Raw genomic sequence first — 17,079 nt, 5'->3', positions numbered from 1 at the left:
CTGACTGAGAAAAGAATCTGAAACTCCTTCCCCCCAGATTACTGTGTACCTGACTGCTTCGGCTGACTGAGAAAATAATCTGAAACTCCATCTCCCCAGATTACTGTGTACCTGACTGCTTCGGCTGACTGAGAAAAGAATCTGAAACTCCTTCCCCCCAGATTACTGTGTACCTGACTGCTTCGGCTGACTGAGAAAAGAATCTGAAACTCCTTCCCCCCAGATTACTGTGTACCTGACTGCTTCGGCTGACTGAGAAAAGAATCTGAAACTCCCTTCCCCCCAGATTACTGTGTACCTGACTGCTTCGGCTGACTGAGAAAAGAATCTGAAACTCCCTTCCCCCCAGATTACTGTGTACCTGACTGCTTCGGCTGACTGAGAAAATAATCTGAAACTCCATCTCCCCAGATTACTGTGTACCTGACTGCTTCGGCTGACTGAGAAAAGAATCTGAAACTCCTTCCCCCCAGATTACTGTGTACCTGACTGCTTCGGCTGACTGAGAAAATAATCTGAAACTCCATCTCCCCAGATTACTGTGTACCTGACTGCTTCGGCTGACTGAGAAAAGAATCTGAAACTCCCTTCCCCCCAGATTACTGTGTACCTGACTGCTTCGGTTTTCAGCTGAATTTTTATACTCATTTCATATCTTCATCTTAGCAGAAATTTTTCCAAAATTTATTATAAAAAATAGGTGAAAACATTCAACAAATATGCAAAAAAAGGGAAGGGATCAGACTCGCAATTCAAAAATAAATATCACAAAACTTGAGACAAGTACACACAAAAAAATGAATGAGGAAAGGCTTTTGGGCCTAAACAGAACAAATACCCCTAGACGATTTGAAGACTCGTGTTTATTGGCTTTCAACGATACGTTGTGTTTCACAAAGTTTCTGATAGATTTCAGATTTTCTGATCAATTCATCATGAGTTCCCTTGTCAACAATCTTTCCATCGTTGACGATTGCAATGACGTCACTATTCTGAATTGTACTGAGACGATGAGCAATTACGAGACACGTACGACCTTGTTTCGCCGCGTCGAGTGCTTCTTGTACTATCTGCAAATCAAAATGGAAATTTTTTGAAATTTCTGACTCGCTCAATTTCTGTCTATGTACCTAAATGAAAATTTGATATTCACAATTACATGTGAAATCTTTTTCATGTGAGAATAATCAGAACTAGATTTTAGATAGATGTGAATCTCTATGCTCCTTTAAACTTTTCTACTGTAGTTTTCGTTGCGGGACCCTAGCATAGTCAGGAGTATAATCATTTGGAAATTTTCAGAACACTTAAAAAACTTTTGAACGGAACGTTTTTTTCTGAAATGATCGATAGTCGCAACTATTTTTCAACCCGTACCTTTTCACTTTCCGTATCCAAAGCACTAGTTGCTTCATCCAACAAAAGAACAGACGGAGATCTGACAAGTGCTCTCGCAATGGCAATTCTTTGTTTTTGACCACCCGATAATTGAGTTCCTTTCTCTCCGACATGAGTATCATAACCCTGAAAATGATAGTTGATGAGACCTCTCTTATCCATCACTTACATCCGGTAATCCAAGAATGAAATTATGAATATTTGCCATTTTGGCAGCTTCAACAATCTCTTGATAAGTGACATTTCGATTGGTTCCATAACAGATATTCTCTCCGATTGTGCAGTCGAATAGTGTTGGTTCTTGACTGACAATACAGACTTGTTGACGGAGTGAACTGATGTTTAGATTACGGATGTTGTCACCATCGATCATCTGGAAGATAAAACTATGTTTTGCCCAGAAAATGTAAACGCGCTCCACCGAAACCTTATTACATTTATTACGGTAAAGCGCATTTGCTCCACTGGCAAAGAGTCAAACTCACAATCATTCCCTTATCCTGATTATAGAATCTCTCCAAAAGACCCATAATTGTCGACTTTCCACACCCGGAGTGTCCAACAAGAGCCACTGTTTGACCTGGTTTGATCTGAAAATTCATAAATTAAAGTTTAATATTTTCCAATCAAACTTACATCCAGTGTGAATCCTTGCAAGACTTTTGTCTCCTTTCTTGTTGGATAATTGAAGAAAACATTTCGAATCGATATGTTTCCAGTGATCGACTTGACAATTCCAGCCTCCGAAAGTGAGTCAATTGGGGTTGGATGTTCGATTAAATAGAATAAAAGAGAGGCAGCAAGACGTGCTTTGACAACATCCGGAATGAAAGAAGTCGCATTTCCTATCATTTGTCCAGAGAAAGAAATGGCAAAGAATACTCGATAGACATCAATTGGTTGCATTGCATGCTGATTGACGAAGATACTTCCCAGATAGAATGCAGCTGCGTACATGAAGAATATCAGAGATTGGGAGAAGGCGAAGACGGCTCCGTAGGTGTGTGCGTGTTTCAGATTCGTGTTGAATGGCTCTCTGGAAGATGATAGACGAATTAATTGACTGCTTTTTTAAAACGATTATCGTAATAAAGTTTTTGATTTCAGCGAGAATAGGCGCGAAAGAGCTAGGTTACGGTAGAATTTTTAATGCAAAAACTTTTCAAACCAAGTTTTTATTAACCTAATACGAAACTCTGACAGAAACTGATTTTGAAAATTGTAGTTTCAACAAAAATTGTGCCTCATTAAGCTGAGATGCCGCAGTTTTCGTGTCGAGACTCAGTTTTCAGAACAAAAGTATGATAAATCAGCTCGTTTAGTTTTAATCTTGATTAAAACTAGACTTGCAGTATCAGCTGACTATAAGCTTTCATATGAATATAATCATGCCTAGATTCGGATAACTTCAAATTTCGGCCACGACACGGGCGCTTGTTCTATAGTATCTTCAAACTAACCTCAAATACTCGCAATAAGTGAAATGAAACTGTTCCTGTCGATTCAACGAATGAACCGTCCGAATATGTTCCACAGCCTGAGACGCCACTTTTCCAGCTTCTTCCAATAACTGAGTATCTCTTATCTGCTTTCCAAATCTCATTTGCATCTCGAAGTATCCACCCATCACGAGAAGAGGTACCATAACAACTAGAACCAAAGCCAACTGCCATCCATACCAGAATCCGATTCCCAGAGCTCCACAAATAGTGACAACTGAAGCGAGAACAACTGGAAGACGGGTGAATACATATCGAACATTCGGAGCATCCGTCGCGAATCGAGTACACAATTTTCCAGTTCCATGTCTCAAATCATCATAGAATGCGATATCTTGTCTCATTAGGTTCTTGAATGCCTCGAATCGTAGCTTCATCGTCAGAGACTCTCCACATCTTCCGAGACAATTCGCTGAGATGAAGAATCCGATGAAGAAAGTGACACCCATTAAGACGAACATTCCACACCAGAAATACACAGACGATTGCATTTGTTCAACTGGGAGAGAGTAGACATTGAAGATTTCTGCATAAACCAAAGCGAAGACAGGAGTAACCGATCCGAAGATAAAAGCACCAAACAGTCCTCCAATAAACCACCAAATCTTGTCTCGATTGAAACTGAAGATCTTTGAGATGGATGTGGGCGGAGCTTTGCATTCCTGAAAAAGAAGGAAGGGATTGATTGAAAACTATTGAATCATGAAATGAGATGGGATTTTACAGAGAACTTGGCATGATTGGAAAGCTGATGAGATCAGATTTTTTGAAAAGATCAGAATGGTCAGATCTTCAACATCCAGATTTCTCCTGAAATTCCATTCCATTCCCAATTAAAACAATCAGTTCGAAAATCCAAGTCAGGAAAAGAAAAGGGTGAGAAGTGTCAGAAAAACGGAAGAAAAAGGGATAGAGAAAGAAAAAAGAGTTAGAAAAGAAGAGAAATCAAAACCAAAGAAGAGAGAAGAGATTAGAAAAGAGAGGGGTATTCAGAAGTACACCATCATCCACTTACACCCCCAAAAGCCGCCAGTACACGGGCTCTTATCATGTCTTGATTTGTTTGACCGTTGAATGGGTCAACAAGCTGTAATTGACGATTAGGGAGATTGATTATCTAATAATTGATGAGAGAATTTGAATGAGTCGTGAGAAGAATTATATTTTGCGTTGGCGAGTCTTGTAAGTTCGCTCTAATGATAAAAGAGCATTCATTAGAGCGCTCTTACTGGTCTGTTGTCCCTATAAATGTTGTAGTCATTACCTCAACTTCCTCTGCCAACTGATGGATCGATGTAGCAATTGAAATGGCACTTCTTGTTGATGATTTCCGGCTGAGATGAGAATGAGCGGATTCCGAAATTGTGTCTTCGATGTCTGAAAATTGGAAATTTTCTGTTAATTAGCTTTCTATTTTCTCCTTTCAAGCTAGAAAGTTCTGTATCATCAGAAAATGCGTACCTTTCCCAGCCTCCTGTTGCTGCTGTCTAACTACTTGAGCCTGTGTCATATCATAGAAAACTCCTTGCTTGTTCATCAACTCCTCATGACTTCCAGTCTCCACAATGTTTCCAGCTTTGAAGACGAAAATTCTGTCAACATTTCGGATTGTACTCAATCGATGGGCTACAATGATAGTGGTTCTTCCAGTTTGAGCCTGATCGAGAGCCGCTTGGACTTCCCGTTCAGCTTCTGTATCCAATGCTGAGGTGGCTTCGTCGAGTAAAAGGATTTTCGGATTTTTGACAAGGGCACGGGCGATGGCTGAAAACATATATAATGGTTCAAAAGGTGTCTGGAACAGTTCTAGGCAATCTTTTTCAAAAGTTATTTTGCAATTTCACCCACCAATTCTCTGTTTCTGTCCTCCACTCAGTTGTACTCCCTTCTCTCCAACTCTCGTTCCATATCCATCAGGTAATCTTTTGATGAAATCATTAGCATTGGCCATTTTACAAGCCTCAACCACTTGATCGTGTGTTGCATGTTCATTTCCCATCTTGATATTTTCATAAATAGTTCCATCAAACAGTACTGGTTCCTGACTGACAATTCCGATTTGTTCTCGAAGACTGTGAACATTCACTTCTTTCAAATCAACTCCATCTAACAGGACTTTCCCTTTCGTTGGATCATAGAATCTTTGGAGTAAATTGACAATTGTTGACTTTCCACATCCACTTGATCCAACCAGAGCAATCTTGTCTCCTGATTTCACTTCCAATGAGATTCCTTTCAGTACTTGAACATCTTTTCGAGATGGATAACGGAAATGAACATTTTGGAATGAAATATCTCCTTTCATGTTGTCCACGAGGATTCCTTCCAGTGAATATGGATCGATTTTTGGGTGAGAATTGATGACTCGGAGAACTGTTGAAGCAGCTCCACGGGCGGTTCCGAAACTGGCAAGATGTGGGAGAGCACCTCCGAGAGACGTGGATCCGGAGAGGACTGCGAAGAAGACCTGGATCATTATGATATGTTTTGTCGTGTGATAGTAATGAAAGGAAATCTAGAATTGATGTCTGAGCTCAATTGCCCTCCAGAGGGATTGAGCTTCAGATATGACAGTTTTCAGCCGTGACATCACTCTCCCTCCAGACTTGCAACAGGCCGGGCCGGGCCATGCCGATTTGAGAATTCTCACCGGTAGGCCCGGGTCACATATCAAAAATTTGAAAATTTTAAATTTTGAGTTTTTTTGAATTTTTTTTTCGATTTTTTGACTATATCTTTACATGTCGATGAAACACAAGCGTACATAGGAATTTTGACTATTTTTGATGAAAATTTAGAAAGTTTGAAGAAATTTTGTGAAAAAATCGTGCACATTTTTTTACTCCGGATCCGGCCGGGCCGATATTTTGCAAATCTGTCTCCCACCCTTCCCCAATTCAAACTCACAGTAAAAATGAGACCTCGATCGAAAGTAGGATCGTTGATAATGAGTGTACTTCCATACCAAAAAGCCAATGCATACGAAGAATACATGCACAAATTACTGAAACCAACTCCGATTCCCATATAACAATACTTGACAATTCCAGTCTGTCTTCCCACTTCCAATGCATTCCAGAATCTATCTAATTCTCTTTTGTGTCCATTCAACGAGTGAACAGTTCGAATCGAGGAGAACGTCTCCTCTGCAATTGCTCCAGCCACTGCATACGTCTCCTGTTCAACCTTTGTTCGAGTCGCCATACTCTTGCTCATTTTGGCTCCAGATAAGACAATCAATGGAGCAAATCCCATCATAACAAGAGTCATTGACCAACTGTAGAAGAATCCGACACCGTATCCAGCTAGGAACGCAGCAAACATTTGAACGAGCAGGGCGAATTTGTCTCCTAATCCTTCACGAACACGTTCCAAGTCACTGAAAAAATGATTCGAATTTTTTTCGAAAGTTACCTACTCTAAAAGTATAGATTTAGTCCATTACCGACTGCAACAAGTTGAGTTACAGTAGTTTTCGTGGTGGGACCTTAACTTTAAGATTTTTCAAAATCTCATTGTTTTGCTAAAATTGCCAACATTACTATTATAAAGCCTAGAACTAATTTGAAAGAGTTACAGCTATCCGCTATAGGATTACTGAAGCTTTGGAACTACAGTAACCCTACAGTAGTCCTACTGTAATCCCTAAAACCCGTTCTCCTTACTCAGTCAATCTCGCTGTCAAATTTCCCGTCTGTTGCTTGTCGAACCATTGAATCTGCTGCCTCAGAATCGCTTTCAGATAGTTTTGTCTCAATTTGTGAACCAGATTTTCGGCGTACGACTCGAAACAAGCGATTTGGATGTATGACGTCACGAACATTAACACTCCAAGAACCAGATAGTAGATACAGAACTTCACAACTTCCGCATTGAAATCTTCCCTGGAATAAAAGTGATTTATGAATGAAAACTTTGTAAGAAGAGACACTGTAAATGTCTGTTCAATTTCCAAAACTGAGTTCCGATGCGCCTCGAAAATGCTCGAAATCTAAGAACTTCTATTCCATTATATTCGGCGGCAAGCCCACCCGTGTGGCCTAGTGGTCTTGGTGTTCGCTCGCCACGCATTCAGCGAGAGTTTGATTTTTTCGTATGATTACACCTTTAAAATGTTAACCTCGATCCCTTCTGCTTCCAAATGATATCACTTGCATCTTTCAAAAGTTCTCCCATTCTAACAAGGAACTAAAGGTGTCAAATGATAAGATATCTTATTTTCTTTTATCAGCTGTTTTTTTTCTTTTCACAAGCCAGACACATTCTCTTATCAAAAAAACGAAGAGAAGGCGTTGCGCAGACTAAAGAAATACGAAAAATTGCAAGAGAGAATCAAAGTTCTCTCAGCAGCAGAAGCAAAATGTGATTTCTTTATATTTTTAGTGAATCTAATTATCTGTTTCAGCCTGAATTGAGTGGTTTCTAAGATCACAGACCAGTTGTGTGAATCACTGCGAAAATTAGAATAGATCTTGTTTCAAAAAGTCACGAATTGGTGCATCTTGCACCTTAATTTTTGAGGGACACGTGCAACTTTTTTGTTCACCTGGAAACTAAAAAACCCTCAAAAACAACTAAACTCTAGCTGAAAATCCCTTTCTGCAAATAGAGTTTATTGCTTTTTGTCATGGGGATCAGATAGAGGGATTAAGTAGTCGGATCAGATGACTCAAGGCACTTTAGGACTACGGTTAAAGAGCAAAAGTTCAATCGAATTGTAGTTTTTGGTGACTTTCTCTAATGACAAATATGCAATTGGCTAAACATGATTTTGTTTTGTCAGAGTTTGTTTTCCTGGTGTCGAGGCTACAAAAATCTGTGACTTTGGAACAAAAATTTCAGATGAAACTTGGCTGACGTTCTGAGAAATTCTTTTTGGAAAAGAGGAAACATATTTGAGAAGAGCATTCTTTCGGCTTATTAATGGTGTATCTTGGCTGTTGAATTTCGAAGAATTGGTTAGCAAAACGGGTTCCAAGGTCGATGCACCATTTAGTTGTTTTTTTTTCCAATTTTTTCTTGTTCTTATTTATTTTCTGTATTTCCCTTCACTCAAACTAACATTGAAATCGGTTCCAATCCATTCGGGTTCACATTTTCGATACCAACAACGAATCCAGAGTTCTGAGCTCTCAAGAAGACTGTTGTCATTCCTCCGAGTACTGAAAACAAACTTGATTTTTTTCTCCTTTAAGAATGCCTTCTACCCGAAAAAAGATCACAACACAAATCATTTGGAAAAGTGATGTCATCCTAGAGAGAAAGGTAATCTAATTAAATTAATGGTATAGTTTGGAATTGTCGTTTTTTAACTGAAAAGGGAGGTCAAATGTTCTTGATGTGAGATGACGATTCCGGTTGCAAAACGACAACAAAATGAACCCATGGGGGTACGGTATGTGTTTTAGTGAACTTTAGAAAGTTTCAGAAGTATAAAATGATTTTTTTTTAAATTCCCTTTTTGTTAGGATCAAAAATACTATATTTTTGAATTAAATGTGTGTCAAGACCTTAGTATAATTATGCCTACAGCGTCAACTATCGCTGGTTTCAACCTTTTTTACTCAAATACAAAAACTATCTATTCAAAACTAACCAATGGCAAGAAGTGGGAATCCGGCTCCATGAATAACTGCGGCGATTGTTCCGACGATGAGAAGAAGTAAATCTTTTCCACGAGTATAAGAGAAGAGTCCATAGTTTGTAAGCTTGACAGTCGATTCATCGATTGAGGAGTCACTTGAGTGGGAACTGCAAAAAAAGATGGGAGATGTTATTGCATGAGCGAGTGTTTTGGTGGTTTTGTAGAAAAAAACGTGGATTTGAAATTTTGGATTTGTTGGCAAGAGGGTTTTGAAACTGCAGTTTTCTCAAAAAGAGCAGTTATGTTCATACTCATGCAAAAGCTAATTTCAAGCAGATTTACTTGAATTCTGTGAGACAGCGCAATACCGAGTTATGGAAGTTCACGTGGCGGGACCAACACTCAAAAATTTTTTCGTAAAACTCAGAACATGAGCATGATTATACTCATGTGAAAGCTCGGATTCTAGAGATTCCAAAAGTTAATGTTTTAGAAAGTTTGAACAAAAACTGAAAAGAATCCAGTGCTATCAGTGAACTTTAGGTTTCGAAAAAACGTAGACATTCATCTGAAAGCTATCGTCAAGCAGATTTCTTCAATAAAATGTTCATCTAATTCGGCCAGAAACTGACAAAGTAATGCCATAGTGATTCAGTCCAAAAATTGAAAAAGAGAAACAATTTCCAGCAAAAAAACTCGAAAAGAGCAATAAAACAGAGCCTGAACTTACAATTACTATACCAGGGATCCAAAACTACTACCTACAGCGCTCGGTAGCTGCTTAGGCTATGCCTCATTCCTAAAAGATCCTTTTTCTTGCCATCAAACACAATAACTAAAAACAAAACGATTCCCCAAAATGCGTACCGTTTAAGAAGAGGCTTAGTCACCCAAGTGGGCTCGTTTTTTCGGCTTTTCATCAGTCAGAATCGAAGAAGAAACGGAGAAGAGAAGAAACAAAAAGGTGTGAGAATGAATGGTTTCTAGCCGATGGGGCCGTCCGTTTAATTAAAAAAAGATATGATGTCTTCGACTCCGCCCCCTTTCTTCTTCTTCTTCTGTTTTTTTGATGCTGACTGACTCAATGCCTCCAGCCTCTTTGAAAGATGAATGAAGGAAATGAAGGTTTCCAGGCCAACGAGGGGATAACGAGACGCAGAGAATGATAGTTGATTGAAGGAAAATAAATGATAGAGAATAGAAAAAGGAAGAATAAGAAGAAGGAGAGAGACAGACGGGGGAATCAATTCATTGTTTTGTTCCTTTTTAGTACTTTGGAATAGAGAGAAGAATGAAAAGAAGACGTCTTCTGATGACCAGTTGAGAAAAGTGAGAACAGAGAGAGGGAAGAGACGCAGACGAAAAAGCAAATAGGAGAAGAAGAAGAAGAAGGGGCGGAAACTGAGAATTGAGAGAAACGGAGAGAGCAACTCTTTTTGATTCAATGAGTTCTAAGATTTGCTCATTCCAAAGGTCAATGTCGCTACGTTCAAACGACATACAAATTAGCGGCTTTGAGGGATTTTGGAAAGTTAGGTGATACGATTTTCTGAGATTTTCGAGATTTGAGGTAGAATGAGAAATATAGTTTTACGGTTTTCAGAGGTTTCATACTTTTTCAGATTGAAAAATTCAATTTTTGAAGAAAAATTTGTTCAAAAAGTTTATATTCTCAACAACTTGATTGGGATAAGTGTTGAAAATTCTGAATAATTGCAGGCGGCCATGTGACTACTTTTGACGAGGTTTTTCAGAATCCTGGGTTACCAGAATTTTGATGTTTTTTTTCTCTTTTCAAGTTTTTTTTAAATGAATCTGAATTTAAGTATACTTTATTAGTTTGGCACAGTTCTTACAAATGTACTCTACCGAAATGCCTTCGAATAATGTCTCTTTTTCTCTGCGTCTCTCAATTTCGAACACAGTTTTCTTCGGTTTCGGTAGAGCGCGGTTGTAAGAAGCGTGTTGTGATAATAAGACGAGTTATTTTTAGCCTTCCAGATTTTTGAAAAAAAAACATCAAAATTTATCTGTTTTTGAGCAAAAAACTTCGATTTTTCCATGAGAAAATGTTGAAAAACGATAAGAAACTCAAGAAGAGCTGAAGTGTTGCAAAAGTATCCTAAAGATAGAGATAAATTTTCTCAAAAATAATTGGTAGGACTATCAAAAGATCGTGAAAATATACCGAAGTTCACTAATACGTCTACAAAATGCACAAAAATTACAGTTCCACCTTTTTTGATTTTCTGGTTTTTACTTTCTTTTCATACTCTTCTTCCCATTTGCTCCTTCTCTGAACTTTCAAAAACCACGGAATTTCTGTCCATTTGTTTCTCTAGACTTTATCATCTTTCTACTTTTTTCCATAAATTTTCAAATATTTACTTTCATATTCCTCATTTATTTACTTTTTCGTGTCCCCTACTTTTTCCCATTGTTTCGAAAAAAGAGCTTCTACCACGGAATCCATTTTCCCATCTTTCTCTGTATCTATCGAAACTTTTTTGTGTGGGTTGGGGGGTCTTCTGATAAAGAGAATTCAATCAAAAACACTAATGGATTTGGGGGATTTTCGTTTCTGTTTCTAAAAAGCACAGACTAGGAAAGAATGTGTTTCGATGGACTTTGGAACTATGATCGAAAAAAAGAGAAAAAAGAAGAAGAAGGAGCCCTTGTAAATAAATGTGACGTGTAGAGAAAAAGAGAGAGACAGAAAGGATAAAAGGACTTGTGATTTTTGGAAGCTCTCTCGGTTGGTTGTTTGCTCACAAAAGTGGTATTTGAACTGGCTAAAAATGGAAAATGAAGGAATTCCAAAAGGATTAATTGGAATTGGAAATTAGATAGAGAGAGAGCACAGAGTTCAGAGTAACAATTCTATTGACCAAAAAAACAAGTAGAATGTCGAAATTGGATGGAAGCAGTGCAACTTTGCTCGGGTTATAAGTGTAAAAACTCAATTTTCAAAATATGCTGACAAATCTGTGTCAAATGAATAAAACAATGACTATCAGGGCTCAACTGACTAGGGAATGGTCAGGACTGACTTCGGATTTTAAACTTCGGATTTGAGTCAAATTTTCAGACCAGAGTAACTGGATTCTGGAGAGCCCTCAACAATTTTTGAAAACTGATTTCCCATCAGAATTCAATTGTCTCTCGATTCTGCTAGGTCTCGTTGCTGAACTCTAAAGTCAGTCCTGACCATTCCCTAGTGAGACAAAATTGAGTGAAAATTAGTGAGACAAGGTCACATGGTTCAGATAATTTCTCATGGAATAAAAATTTTGGAATTCAGAGTGTCAAGTCTGGTCATAAGCAGATAGCTAATCTCATTCTGCTCTGAAGTGTAAACATCCACTGTAATTTTTGTGGCTGGACCCTTATAAGAAAGTCTTGAAACGTTCATTTCTGTTCTGAAATTCCGATTTTTAAAAAACGTGTCCAGAATGTGATCACGGGACTCAGAAGCTACAAAATTGAGCTTAGAAACTTTCAGATCAAAATTTCGGAAACTTTGAGTTGTTTTGACTAGCATTGGAAATATTGAAAAAGTTTAGTTATTATGGAATTGTGTGCTTAATGCTAAAAAACAAAAATTTCAGAATCGTCTATCACAACAACAAAATAATGTGAAATCTCAAAATTTGATCCTTTAACGAAAAGTACAATAATTCGGTGCAAATCGAGGTTGATGTGCCTTGCTTGAAATACATTTTCAAGATTTTCCCAGCAATATATCTTAAGCTCAATAGTTTTCCACTTTTTTAAATTAGTTTTCCAGATTTCTTTCTGATTTTCCCACAATTCAAGTATCCATACTTTCCCCCTGTCCCCCACCAAAAACTCGTTCTCTTCCCTATCAATGTCCAGCACAATCATTATTTTCTATTGATTGTTTGTCTCTTTTTCTCTCTCTCTTTTCCAATACACATTAAATGAACTGATAACCAAAAAATTATAGATATGATATGGTAGGAGAAGGAGGTTAGTTAGACGAGAGAACTTAAAACAGAGGTTGACCATAGGGTAATAAGAAGGAAGTTAGAGTAGTTAGTGGTATCAAGTTTAGATAATTTTAATTGTGTTTTGTAGATCTTAAAATTCGGTTTCTTTTTAACTTAAAACCAAGTTTTCAGATGAAAGTTGAGCAAAGTTATAGTTGGTCAAAGTTTAGTACTCGGTCTCCGTTGACCACCCCCTTTTGGTCGCAGAGGATGGAGCAAAGCGCCTCACCGACCACTCAGAAGGATCAGGTAACGGTGAGCGAGCACTCAACTTCAGAACATTTTGACTTTATGAGAATTTGAGTTACAATGTTGATTTTTTTAAACTAAAAATGCCCGCAATTTTTAGATCTACATAAAGTATAAAACTGATAACTTTCACAAGGGAACCTTCACTTCCCGCTGAGAAAAAACGTCCCAAACACCCCTGGATACTGTGGTTAAGCACTGTAAAAGCCTTGAGAATGGCTTTCAAAAAACGTTAAGACGGTGTTTTCTCAGCGACAAGTGACGAGCACAATACAAAAATTTGGGATATGCCCATTCAAGTTGTCCTTAATACCTGGTTGCAATTTGGAACGATTCCAAACTTGCGACCCTGTGAGCACCGCCTCCAGCGGAGGCCCTCTCAATGCACTGTGCGCAGTACTTTGAGAGGGCCTCTGCAGGAGGCCGTGTGTGAGGTTCCCCTGTCAAGGAAAATTTATTTTCTAATTTTCAAGGGTTAGTAAATGGCTTACCTTATACTAGTATCACTCTTCCGAAAGTCTTTATTCGACAATAGAAGCGGTGTTTTCTCCGTATCTTTTCCCATCGAATGATTGATTCTGAATCAGAGAAACGTATATTAATTGTTAGTAAGGTAAGGTGCAGTTAAGAACTGAAAGGTATTAATTCACCAAAAAATAATAACGGGCAAGAAGAAAAAGAAAAAGAGCAATTACTGTTAGTAGATGGACACAACAGAACTATTAGGGAGAGAGAGATTGATAACACAACGAGACACTGTTTTTGTGTTGTACGGGTAGAAAGGGGGCGGAGACTAGAGAGTTGTCACGATAACGGGACACAGAAATTTATTGTAGCGACTTGTAGTTTGTAGTGAGAGGTTAGTGATTTTGTGTACTTTTACCAAGGGTGCATGGCCCCTGGAAAAAAATTTAAAAATGAAAATGGGTTGAACTCGGAACAAAGGAAACGTAACTTCTGGTTGAACAGAGTTTGAGAAAAATCAAAACAAGGGAGAACGTGGAATCCCAAATTGCCACGTTTTATGAGAATTAGCTCCGTATCGAAGTCAAGCAAAACAAGAAGTCGGTACTCAGCAAATTTGATTTAAAAAACCGAAAAAACAGCAAGTTGTAAGCATTTATCTAACTAAAATCTTTGAAAATACCAATCAAAAACTTCGAAATCCAATTCACGGGTCGCCTTTCCAACGGCCCCGTCCTTTCATTTTTTAGACAATTGAAAATAGACCCCTGATTGAAAATAAAATAAGTGCATGATATATAAATTGATGTATATTTATTTACACAGGCACAACTCACAAGGTTCGTTTCCATCGATAATAAGACAGAAGGTTCAAAATAGATTAACTTTTGTCATGGTCAGTGACGATTTGTTTTCTCAAGCAGGAATCTAGGTATGAGTTTACAAGCAATATCTTCAGGGTTTTAGAACAACTGAGACAACTGAGACTGACAAGAAGAGAATAAGTAAAATTCCTCTTGATCAATTACATTCAAAACCGTCAGTTTCCACGAAAACTTTCTAGATAGAGGTATGTTTGTTATCAGTCAAATTGGGTTGTGAGAATGGAAAAACGATAGAAAGTAAAAGTACGAAATAGTCCCCCAGACACACTGCTCTAATCATGGCAACAAGGTATTCCATCTCAAAGAGAGGGAAGTTTTTGATTGACAGGAGGAATAATCAAGTTGAGAATAAAAGAAATTAATGGAATCAGTGATGATTTATTTTGGGAGGTTTCGTGTCATGAGTTGGTCTGACGCGCCTTTGACGATTTACAAGTTTAAAACTCAGCACGATTTGAAGGTTGTGTGTGCGGCATGGATATGGGAATCCTGCAGGAGATTTTTCTCAACCAACAGTGCACCCACTAAATTCTGATCCCAGATTTTCAAAGGATCTCTTCAGTGAAAAACCTCTCCAACGAAGAAGTCGGAAAATGGATGAATCTGTGAATGTTACCCACTATGAAAATTGTCTTAAACTCCATAATTTGATAATTACTATAAATCAATCTCTTGGTCCAATAAAATTGAATGGGCTTTTACCAGATTTCACTGCTGGGAACTTGATCTAGACCAGATGATATAATAGTTTCAGGACATAAACTCCAACTCCTGTTCATTTTCCTTCTAACAATTATTCATTATCGTATCTATTTTTCCTTTCCACAACACAAACCCTTCCATTTCTATCTTTATTTTCCCCCATTTATGACTTGTATTCTCTATTGTTTTCACACCTTTTGTTGTTTCTTCACATCTTATCTTGTTTTCTTGTGAATAAAAAAGACTTACCGAAATGCATCTCTGAAATCTTTGAGAATATCTTTGACAAGCTTTGTCATTTGATGAATTTTACATACGTATATGGGAAAAAAGAGAATGAAAATGGCTTAATTATCTATTCCATCCACATATGAAATATGGTAATGATCTCATTCTTTTGGTTGGAGTCTGTGTTTTATGATCAGTTTTGAAAAATTTTTAAAAGATAACTCTATTTCAGAATTGGAGTAATGAAGCTTGGAATCACAATATTTTCTGTATATTTTTCTTTTCTTTTCTTACTTTCACGATACTCGAGATCGTATTCAATAAATAAATAAATAAATAAATGTTTCTGGGTTTCATCACCAACAAGGAATACAGTAACTAACAATGATTCAAGATTCAAAAATTTGAGATTCGAGTTCGTTCAGAGTTTCATGAGTCTTTTAAGTTTTCATCTTCTTCTCGCTTCTTCAAAAAACGACGACAGTTTTTTATCAAGCGGCGAGCAAAGGTTGCTTTGAACTTGGTTGGTTGGTTACCAGAACGGAATAATGTATTTACAGTGTTTCGTCCAGTTACCTCCAGTAAAAACTCCAGAAAAACCCCAGTAAAACGTCCAGTAAAAACTGTATTATGACGGCACCTGTAATAGAACGACACCTGTATTATAACAGCACTCCCTCGAAATTCACCACTAGCATTCTCCTGGACACTTTCCATGATTAAAAGCAGTGTGATTCTGATTAAAAGCAGTGTGATTGTATAGAATTGAGAATAACAAACTGAATGTCTAGAAACGTTTTTAATGAACCATAAAAAGTTTAAAAACCGCAAAATTTCTCTGGAAGGCAGCTGAACAATATAACGCCATGTCGTTATAATACAGTTTTTACGGTATGTCGGCCACTGCATGAAATGAAAAGCTTCTGACAAACTCAAGTGCTCAGTTTTCATAAATCCCTTCTAAAATAAAGTATTCTGAAAAAGGTTCTGCAATTCAAAGTTTTAATCATATAACCTCAAGATCAGAGCACCTGAAAAATAATCTTCTTTCGTCGAGAAAGAGATTTTCAGATAAATTTTTAAGAATATTTACAGTTTTCATGTCAAGTAGTGGTTCTTTTCTGAAAACTCGGAAATTGTGACAAGTGAGATTTGTGATACAACCTCTATGAACCGAATTCGAACTTCCAGAATTTCCCTCCGAGCCCCCTGGTAATCCATCCCCTTCCAGTATATGATCATCCCGCAAAAAAGTGTAATCCAAACAGTAGTCCGTCTACGGATAGTAGAGGAGAGGGTTGTTGAATGACCTCGTTCTCGCCCATAAACCGTGCGCACATTCCTTTCTCGCTATCCGCGCTCTGCGTCTCACCCTCTTGCACACTCTCTCTTTATCACCGATCCGAAAAAGTACAGAAGAAATCCGCGGGAGAGATGAGTGAGGAAAGGAGGCGTACAACCGCATACATACATACAATATCAGATAGAAAAGTGACAGTAACCGCCCGTCTCTCTTTTCATTCGAAGAAGAGAAATCAGGTCAAAAAGATGGAGACGATGGAGATGATGATGAATGAAGAATGTGTCGGGAAGGAGAAGATCTGGAGGAACAAGAAGAGAAAACAATCTTCTGAAGGAAAAGAAACGAATGATTTCAAAAAGAAAACACACATTCGCTTATCAAATTTGTTAGAGATCCGGTGATCCTCATCAGTATTCCGGATTGGGGTGGAATTCTACTTCAGACTTCAGAAGCTTGTTACACTATACGGGTGTTGAGGATCATGTTAAATTTGAGTCTGGGTGTTTTTCCAACTCAGATGCATTCTTTTGCAGTTGGTAACCTTTGTAAGAGCCTAGTTTAGAGAAATACAGCTGGTGTGAGCTGGAATTTTGGTTGAACCAGCTAACTTTTGAAAGAGTGTAACTGAGTCGAAAATGATGATGATGATGATGATGATGAAAATTTGAATTCTGAAAATTGTAAAGCTCTTGTCAACTTTTGTGTAAATTCGTGAGATATTAGCGGAACAAAAAGTTGCGGGGTTGTATTTTATGGC

General features: G+C 37.9%; 1 protein-coding gene across 1 annotated transcript; it reads right to left on the bottom strand.

The window, feature by feature from the left end:
* Positions 1–863: 863 nt before the first annotated feature.
* On the bottom strand, positions 864–15,090 carry GCK72_001036 (uncharacterized protein; the record flags this gene model as incomplete). Its single annotated transcript, XM_053722812.1, has 16 exons — positions 864–1,070; positions 1,378–1,524; positions 1,568–1,771; positions 1,884–1,988; positions 2,035–2,434; positions 2,859–3,559; positions 3,913–3,984; positions 4,162–4,274; positions 4,359–4,661; positions 4,746–5,364; positions 5,805–6,276; positions 6,563–6,781; positions 7,960–8,059; positions 8,494–8,648; positions 13,232–13,318; positions 15,041–15,090. 16 exons carry the CDS (start codon positions 15,088–15,090, stop codon positions 864–866), a joined length of 3,954 nt encoding a protein of 1,317 aa, XP_053591457.1.
* Between the last annotated feature and the right edge of the window lie 1,989 nt (positions 15,091–17,079).

Source organism: Caenorhabditis remanei, chromosome I (assembly GCF_010183535.1).
Source record: "Caenorhabditis remanei strain PX506 chromosome I, whole genome shotgun sequence".
Lineage (NCBI taxonomy): Eukaryota > Metazoa > Nematoda > Chromadorea > Rhabditida > Rhabditidae > Caenorhabditis > Caenorhabditis remanei.
The sequence above is the reverse complement of the archived record's forward strand: the minus strand, read 5'-3'. Positions and strand labels throughout refer to the sequence as shown.